This window comes from Neomonachus schauinslandi, chromosome 4 (assembly GCF_002201575.2).
Source record: "Neomonachus schauinslandi chromosome 4, ASM220157v2, whole genome shotgun sequence".
NCBI classification, from domain to species: Eukaryota; Metazoa; Chordata; class Mammalia; order Carnivora; family Phocidae; genus Neomonachus; species Neomonachus schauinslandi.
Window position 1 is genome coordinate 11948418 of NC_058406.1, and position 8889 is coordinate 11957306.

Genomic DNA, 8889 nt, shown 5'->3' on the forward strand with positions numbered 1-8889 from the left:
TCTTTCTTTCTTTCTTTCTTTCTTTCTTTCTTTCTTTCTTTCTTTCTTTCTCTCTCTTTCTTTCTCCCTCCCTCCCTCTTTCTCTCTCTTTTTCTTTCTTTTTAAAGATTTTATTTATTTATTTGAGAGAGAGAGCGGGGGGAGGGGCAAAGTGAAAAGCAGACTTCCTGCTGAGCAGGGAGCCCACTGATCCCAGGACTCTGGGATCATGACCTGAGCTGAAGGCAGAGGTTTAACTGACTAAGCCACCCAGGGGCCCCTGCCATTAGAATTATAGATGAGGGAGGTGTGCGGGCCAGATGGTGGCAGAAGAGGAGGAGGGAAGGGCTGGATTGTGTTCTGCTTAAGGTAGAAGCACCAGATTCGATGCAGGCTGGGGAGCTTGTCCATGATACATCCTTAAGCCAGGCAAGCAAGGTCAAGAAATGTGATCCCTTTTTTGTATAACATATTGAAAAAAGAAGTCTCTTTCTCTCTGTGTGTGTGTTTGCACATGGTTACCCATGCTAGGGAAAGGTGGAAAGTGCCCAGAGTATATAAGACATCGTTCTGACTTTGGACAAGTCCCCCCCATTGAACTTGCTAGGCCTCAGCTGCCCCATCTGTGAAATGGGGCCATGGCCATGCCTGAGACAGCGTCGAAATCCCCACAGGCACAGGCAGCTTATGGTAATGTCTCCTCCCACAGCTCTGGGACTCCAGCTCCCGAGACCTGCTCCCTAGTTTGGGCCACCTCAGCCCCTCCCTCTGCTAGTATGGGGTGGTTTGAAAATGCCCAGCGCTCATTTCAGGACCTGCTGAGGATTAGACAGTCCGTGTTGAGCACTAGGTGACTGGAGCAGTCGTTCTCTGGCGCACGAAGCAGCCGAGGCGCTTGTTGAAATGCAGATCCCACATCTTCAGAGGTGCCACGTTCTCAAAGACTCTGAGATGTGGAGGAGGTCAGGGCCCAGGAGCCCTGTGTTTAAACAAGCACCTGCCCCCACCAGAGTCTGACCCCCAGGTGGTCCAGGCCCCACACTTCGGGAAACACTGGGCTGAGGGAGGGGCTGGCCAGCTCCTGGTCATATTTGGAACCCGAGGCTGGGCGTCTTCGGTGGAGATTTAACCTCTCTGAGTCCCGGGATGTGAGGTGAGGGTCTTTAGTTCCCTTTGGCAAGTGGAGCTCTCTTGTTTGACTCTTTTTAGTGAGGAGGAGCAAGCAGGGCCTTCCTGGTCTGGGGGAGGATGCTTTGTGTGAGGAGGGGATGGACTCCTTAGGATGATAGTCAGGATGGACAGTGAGTTCCTGGAGGTAACTGGGGGCTGGGGCCGGGAAGTGGGGACAAAAGGAGACCCGTTCAGAGGAATGTCATGAGGCTTGGACAGGGGCGGGATGCCAGCTGACAGTAGGCATGAAGTGACCCTGTTCTCTCCCTCCTGGGCCAGGTCCGGTGGGAGGCGAATGGCCAAGGTCGTACGGGACTTCCTGAAGGCCCAGCAGGTGCAGGCGCCCGTGGAGCTCTACTCCGATTGGCTCTCTGTGGGCCACGTGGATGAGTTCCTGAGCTTTGTGCCCACCTCTGACCAAAAGGTGTGTCCCCTCTCCTCCTGCCTGAGCCACCCCTGCCCCTCCCCAACCTGATGGGAATGGTTAGAGCAAAGCCGCCTGGAACCAGCTCACCGCCTGTGTCTGTAGGGAGCTTGGAGTCAGGGCACTCTGGGAACCAGATGGTGTTAACCGGCGGGGGGGGCTTCCTGGAGGAGGTCAGAGCTCAGGTCAGGAGGGTACTGATTGGCCCCACTACTCATACGCTCATTCTCACACTTGCTGGGTGTTTGCTTTGATCCAAACCTCTCAGCCTAGACCCAGGAATGACACTGATAATAATAATTGGTAACATTTAGCGAGCACCTACGATGTGCATGTGTTTTAATTCATTTAATCTTCCAACAATTCCATGAGGTCGGTACTATTATCATTGTCCCCATTTTACGGATGGGAAAACTGAGGTCCAGAAGGGCAATTACAGGTAAGATTCAAACCCAGACAGAGGACTCGGGACCAACATCTTAACCACTCAGCTCCACCGCTTTGCAGAGGGGGCCTCTTGCTCAGAGAGCAAGCAGCCTGGGAAGGGAGGCCGACCAGTGACCAGTGGCTGAGTTCCCCGGTAGACAAGGGCATCCAGGCAGAGAATGTCTTGGACAAAGGCCTGGGGGTGTGAACCAGCTTGGTGGGTTAGGGGAATTGCGGAGAGTTCTCTGTGGCTGGTAGCTGGGACCCACATGTGGTCTGGCCTCTGAACTCGGGCCCCTCCTGAAGTTTGGGGTCTCCTGCATCTAGGGGGAACCCATCCACTGAAATATTCTCCCTCCCTCTGCTAGGGCTTCCGGCTGCTCTTGGCGAGCCCCAGCGCTTGCCTCAGACTATTCCAAGAGAAGAAAGAGGAGGGGTATGGGGAGGCCGCCCAGTTTGATGGTGAGTGCCAATGACCCAGTCCCCCTGTGGGGACCCTGCGCTCTCACTGCCAGCCCTGGGCTCCAGGGATGCCTTTCGTGGCTAATGCTCTATTTATAGGCCCTTTGCCTTGCTCAGATCCCTCCGCTCAGAGGTGGACATCACTAATTCTCCCAACACACTCTCCTGGGAGCTGTCAGGCTGTCCCTTTATTGGGTCCAGGCAGGGAAGCCAAGAGGCCAGTGGATTGTCGCAGGCACATGCAGGGGGTGACCTCCGCAGTAAGAGTGGGCAGCTCCTGGCCACATCCCAGGAGAGGAAAGCCACCGGAAACAATGTGCACCCTACTGATCTTGTACCCTCCCCCTTATCCCTTTCCCCAGAAGCTCAGAGAGGAGTGCCTGGCCCAGGGCTATCCCCAGGATGCGGCAGGGCTTGGGGCTCAAGAGTGGGGGGGCGGTGGGTGAGAAGCCAGATGGGTGGTCAGGCCCCGTCTGTGGACCTGCCTCTGGGAATTGACAGACCATCCAAGGGCCTGGCTGGCCGCCTTGAGCACCTCTCCCTTTCCACCATAGATCTCAGTGTTCTCACCTGAGAAATGGAGCACTGGAAGGGATGTGGCAGAGCTTCAAGACCTAGGTTCCAATCAAGGTTGCGTTCCAAACCGCTCAGTGCCTCAGTTTCTTCTTCTCTGAGTTGGGGGTAATAATTAACCCACCCATCATTGTTTTAAAGATTAATCATAAATTTAGTAGGGTGCCAGAGCATGGTGGGTGTTCAGTAATGGTAGCTGCCCTGTAATTATACAGCACTGAGCCAAGAGTCCCTTCCCGAGGAGCCTGGGCTCCATCCTCAGGATGTCCTTGCAGCCAGAGCCTGGGTCCCACGGGGTCTCCAGTCTCTGGCTTTCTCTGTCTGGGCCTAGCTTCAGCCCCTGGCACTGAGGTGGGAGAAAAATCCTGGCCCAGATTCTGCCGCTCCAGGCCCAAGATGGCCCTGGGCAGTCCGCCCTGAGCCGCAGTCCTGCCTTTGTTCCCTCGCAGGGTTAAGTCACCAGGTGAATAGAAGCATTAATGAGATGCTGGCGGACCGTAGTCTCAGGAGGGACAGTCTCTATGTACAGGTGAGGACTCTTGGGGGGTCCCCCAGCTCCCAGGAGAAAGAGCCCCAGGAATTGCTGGGGCAGGGGTCAGGGGCTCAGCCCCGGGCCTCTGACTGTCCTGGGGGCTGCCAAAACCTGTGGGTAGGGTAGGGCCTCTGCAGTGGGAACCCACAGTCTGATGGAGGAGACACAGCAGTACCCTCAGGGAGCTCCCAGTCTGAGGAGGGAGATCTAGCTCTGAGGAAAGGACAAGTTTCTGGGGAAGCAGAGTGAGAGGAGAGACATGTGGTGGAGAAATGGGGCCCCGTGGGGGAGAGGGGTAGGGCAGGTGGGAGTCAAGGGGATCGGACAAGGAGAACAGGGAGGGCAGGGGCGGGAAGAGGTCTCTGGAAGGGGCAGGGCTAATGCCCACCTCGTGCAGGGCGCAGGGCCTCGTGCAGAGCTGTGCTCAGTAAATGGAGGAGGCCCTTCCCTTCTCCTGAGTGGAGCCTGGCACTGTCTCTTGACCTGCAGAGGTGGGGAGGGGTACAGGTCACCCCGTGGCTGGGGCAGTGTGTTGTAGGGGCAGGCACTTTTGGAAACAGAAACTGGATCCAAATCCCACCTCTGCTGCTTCCTAGCTCTGTGCCCTTGGGCAGGTCCCTTGAGCCTCAGTTTCCCTATCTGGGAGTGGCGGTGGCCCACAGCTGTTGGGAGGATCGAAGGAGCGCAAGGGTGCAGGGGGCTGTGCGCAGGGCCCGACACGCAGTCGGCGTTCAGCAAGCGGTAGAGCCCCCTGGCTCCCTGGGTGCGCCCGCTGCCTCTCCCCCTGCCCCCAGAAATGCATCGACTGGAACCGGGAGGTGCTGAAGCGGGAGCTGGGCCTGACCGAGCGGGACATCGTGGACATCCCCCAGCTCTTCTCCCTGAAGGGCTCCTATGCAGAAGCCTTCTTCCCTGACATGGTGAGAGCGCAGAAGAAGGTCATTTCCTGTCCCTGGGGCCCGGCAGGGTCTGGAGGGGGTGTCATTTGGGGTTCCAGAGGAGAAGCACCTCCTGTCGTCCGAGGGCAGCCGGGCACAGAGACTGGGGCGGGGAGGGCTTGCGGACCTCTTTAGCGCGTGTTTGCTTTTTGTGCAGGTATAGAGCATCCCTATCAGTGGTTCTCAACCAGGGCGATTTTGCCCCCCGAGGGCATTTTCTTACTGCTACGAGGATGGGGGAACTGCTGGCATCTCGTGGGTGTGGGCTGGGGTGCTGCTGAACCTCCTTCCTTGCACGGGGCAGCCCCGCAACTAAGGGCGTTTTTTTTTTTTTCTCCCAAGTGGAAAAAGGAAGCGTCTTTTGGTTTCAGTGTCTCAGGCTTCCTTTTTGGGGCCTCGGCTGTCTGCTGTGGCCTGCACCCTGGCCCCCCACTGGCTGCTCCCCAGTGTGGCTCCCCGGGCGAGCAGGCGGGCCCGCGGTGGCTGCCTCCCCGGCTGTCATTAAGTCAGGCAGCTGACAAGCAGATGCCCAGATGTGATCTCACCGGGGTGGCCCCTGGGAGGGGCTGGGTGATGTTACGAGCACAGTGCTGGCTGAACCATTAACACCTTGGGAAAGGATGACAGGGTGTTGGTGGCTTGTGGAGGGACTCCCCAGGATGGGGGACCTTCCCTTTTCAGCCCGGGGCCTTTCACTCGCATCCCTGTCACTGGACAAGCCAAGGGGTGGGAGTGAATCCTGAGGGCCTGCCTGGGGGCCTGTGTGTGGGGCAGGGCTTCCCTGCCAGGATTTGCACTCACACCTGACGCCTCACTGAGGGGTCCTGGCAGAGACCTCTAAGGCAGGGCTTCATGACCTTGGCTCTACCGATGTTTGGGCCTGAATCCTTGTCGTGGGGGCCATGCTGTGCTTTGTGGGCTGGCTGCAGCATCCCTGTCTCCTGCCCACGAGATGCCCCTGTAAGTACCACTCCTCTCACCTCGCCAACCAGAATGTCCTGGGGGCAAAATCACCCTGGCTGAGAACCACTGTTCTGAGGCGGGCTGTCTGTTAGAACTTTCTCGGAGGGCGGAAATGTTCTGTGTCTGCACAGCATGGGAGCCACCAAGCCACATGGGCTACTGAGCACTTAAAATGTGGCTAGTGTGGCTGAGGAATGAACCTTATACTCTAATTTAATTTAATTTTCAACAGCAACATGTGGCCAGTGGCTGCCATATTGGTCAGGGAAGCACTAAGGGGCACCCAGGCTCTGGTTCTGGCTGAAGTCCCATGACTTTGGCCAGCCCTCTTTTGGAAGCCCCACCCCAACACACACCCCTCTGTGAGAATCTCTAAGCTTCGGTCCAGACCCCGCTAAAGGAGCCCAGGATGTCCTAACTGGAAGAGCCCCATGGGGAACACTCACTTAACCCCCTCATTTGTCAGTTGGGGAAATAGGACCTCTGAGCAGAGTGGTTGACTTGCCTGAAGTCACCCAGCAAATGCAGAGCCTCCAGTCTCCTGAGTTCTCGTCTCCTCTCCCGGCCCTCTGTCCCTCCACCTGCCCCACTTCCACCCAGCACATTCTGGGCCATTAGTGGGCAATGGGGTAGCTCAGGGCCAAGGCCATGGGACTGACCCCAGAGGACCCTCCAGCTTCATGTTGGTCCCAGCAGTGCATGGCCCTGCAGGCAGACTTGAGGATGAGGGGCCACAGCATGGAGAATGTGAGAGCGTGGAGTCCGGGGCAGTCCACCCCACGTTGAGATGACCCAGCACCACCCTCAGGACAGCAGGTCCAGAGAGTCCCCTTTGAACACCAAGGACAGCTCCTCTGGCCATCAATATGGGGCCGAGGTTTTCTCTGAGACCCTTCCATACCCTCCCTGGGGGAAACTTTCCTTCCCCAGGGTTAGGGCCCTCAGCCAGGGGAGCAGAAGTGCCTCTGGAGAGTAAGATGCCCCCAAGGGCTCCTAGCCCCCTCCCCCAACTCCCCAGCTCCCCACTGCAGAGGCAGGGCTACAAACTCCAGTAGAATGTAAAGAGCATCACTTTGGGCATGAGTTAGATCCACGTCAAATTTTAGTCTCTCCATTCTCTCTCTCGCTCTCTTTTTTTAAAGCTTTTATTTATTTATTCATGAGAGACAGAGAGAGAGAGGCAGAGGGAGAAGCAGGCTCCCCAAGGAGCAGGGAGCCCAATGTGGGACTCAAACCCAGGAACCCAGGATCACGACCTGAGCCGAAGGCAGACGCTTAACCTACTGAGCCACCCAGGCACCCTCGTCTCTCTGTTCTCTGATTGTGTGGCCTGGATTATGTTATTTAACCTTCCCCAGCCACTGACTCAGAGGGAGGCTGTGAGGTTTAGTGATGATGTATCTGGCAGACAGGGGATGTTCAATAAACCGTAACACTTATTAGGGCTTCCAGGGATAGTTGAGGAAGTTGTGCACTGCACAAGGGCACCACACCTATAAGGACATTCACACCATAGACCTTGTAGATATTTGTTGTACAAAGTTTCTGGCAGCTGATGGCAAAATCTTGCTCTAACTAAATTGTTAGAATATGACAATATTCTGATAGATGGAAGAAAGTATTGGAGGAATACTTTCATTCATATAAAAGAGCCATGTATGTTCCTGGCAGCCCTACTTGGTATTAATTCTCTCTTCCAACCACGAATCCATTTCTTCTCACCATAGACCCTAGTTTTTGAGCAAGTGCCAGTCCTAGCGGCCCAGGGATGCTGACGAGGATGGGACAGACCTGCAGACAGGGCCCCCGAAATATGTAGAGCATCCCTGGGGCAGCAAGTCTTCCCTCTTGCCTTCTCTCTTCTACAGGTCAACATGGTGGTCTTAGGCAAGTACCTGGGCATCCCCAAGCCCTTCGGACCCATCATCAATGGCCACTGCTGCCTGGAGGAGAAGGTGCGGTCCCTGCTACAGCCGTTGGGCCTCCACTGTATCTTCATCGACGACTATTTGTTCTACCACAAGCTGCTCGGGGAGATCCACTGCGGCACCAATGTGCGCCGGAAGCCCTTCTCCTTCAAGTGGTGGCACATGGTGCCCTGAGCCTGCCTCCACCCGCCATCCCCTCTTCCCACCTGCCAGGGAGCCCCGCCAGGGTGAGGGCGAGGAACCTCCACCTGGCCTCCATCCTCTTAGGGGAGCCTCGGGCGCTTCTTCCCGAGGGCCTGCAAACGTGCTGGCCACCGCAGGCCCGGGGATACGGCGGTGGGCATCACACACCCTCACCTCTGGAGTGGCCTCCCTGGCCCAAGGAGGACTGTCTTCATTCCTCCCTCCCTCTTCCTGACCCGACACTCCCAGAGGTTCTGGAAAAGGGCAACAGTCTTAACCTGTTCACAGCCAGCCGTGCGTGGTCACAGCAGGCGCCCCACTTTGAGTAGCTTCCCCTCTGTTCTGATACTTCTTTCGTGTCGGCACCAGGAATGGGGCCCAGAGGGCCTGGGCTCCGGGGTGGGGGCCTGGGCCTAGGGCACCTGTGGTTCTCAGAAGAGCGGGAGCAGGGAGGTGAGGCAGCCTCTTTTCTCTACCAGCTGTCCTCTCCTGCAGGCGACCCTCAAGTGTGACCTCCTGGTGCCCCTCAGCCACATTTATAGAGGCAGATAAGGCCAGGAAAACCCAGCATCCGAGGGCCTGTTTTAAAAAGAAAAAGCAACAAAAGCCCTGTAATACCTGACTCCATCCTCAGAAGGGTGCTTGTTACCTGGTTAGAAAGCCTTTAATTATGAGTGCTGGCTGCTTCCGGCCCCCAAACGCTGTGAGGCCAGAGAGAGGCCTCAGGGGGGCACACAGAGGCAGGCTGGCAGGAGGCCAGGGTGGCGGAGGAAGCCGAGGCCTGAGGACGAGCCGTGGGGCCTGGCCTCCGTGTCCTAGGTGTCCCCACTTCGGATTTTGGACTCTGGATGCGAAGGGGGGGGGCTGGCCGTTCCAGATGTCACAGGGGGCAGGGGCCCAGATGTTAGGAGAGGGAGGGGGGGCATTAGGTTATCTCTGAAGGTGGGGTTTAATTTCCTTTAATTGTCTTTAATTATTCCCCTTGGCCCTGCAGGCAGTGGAAGGGAAGGCTCGCCCAGTCCCTCTCGGCAGCCCGGAGACCCTGCACGTAGCCTGGGTTTCCCCTGTAGAGTCAACCCTGTGGCAGGCCTGTCCCCCTCCTGCCCCCCACCCCCCCCAGAGGGGAGAAGAGACCTGCCAGGGGGGCTGGAGGCTGGTTCAGGCCGGCCCCGGGTGAGGCCACCGGGACGGGCACGGGCAGGCAGGCTTGGCCAGTGCCGGATGAGAGGTGGTCTCTGCCTCAGGCAGGCACGGGCATGAGGGAGCCAGCCTGCCCCCTCCCTGCCACTGCCTCTGGAGCCATCCTGGTGG

General features: G+C 57.3%; 1 protein-coding gene across 1 annotated transcript in view; it reads left to right on the forward strand.

The window, feature by feature from the left end:
* The window catches only part of PADI1 (peptidyl arginine deiminase 1), a 38311-nt gene extending 30742 nt beyond the window's left edge, over positions 1-7569 (forward strand). The window contains exons 12-16 of the mRNA XM_021683496.1: positions 1429-1573; positions 2368-2461; positions 3484-3563; positions 4361-4486; positions 7336-7569. Of these exons, the coding sequence (XP_021539171.1) occupies positions 1429-1573; positions 2368-2461; positions 3484-3563; positions 4361-4486; positions 7336-7569 (679 nt within the window). The remainder of the gene's footprint in view (positions 1-1428; positions 1574-2367; positions 2462-3483; positions 3564-4360; positions 4487-7335) is intronic.
* Positions 7570-8889: the final 1320 nt, after the last annotated feature.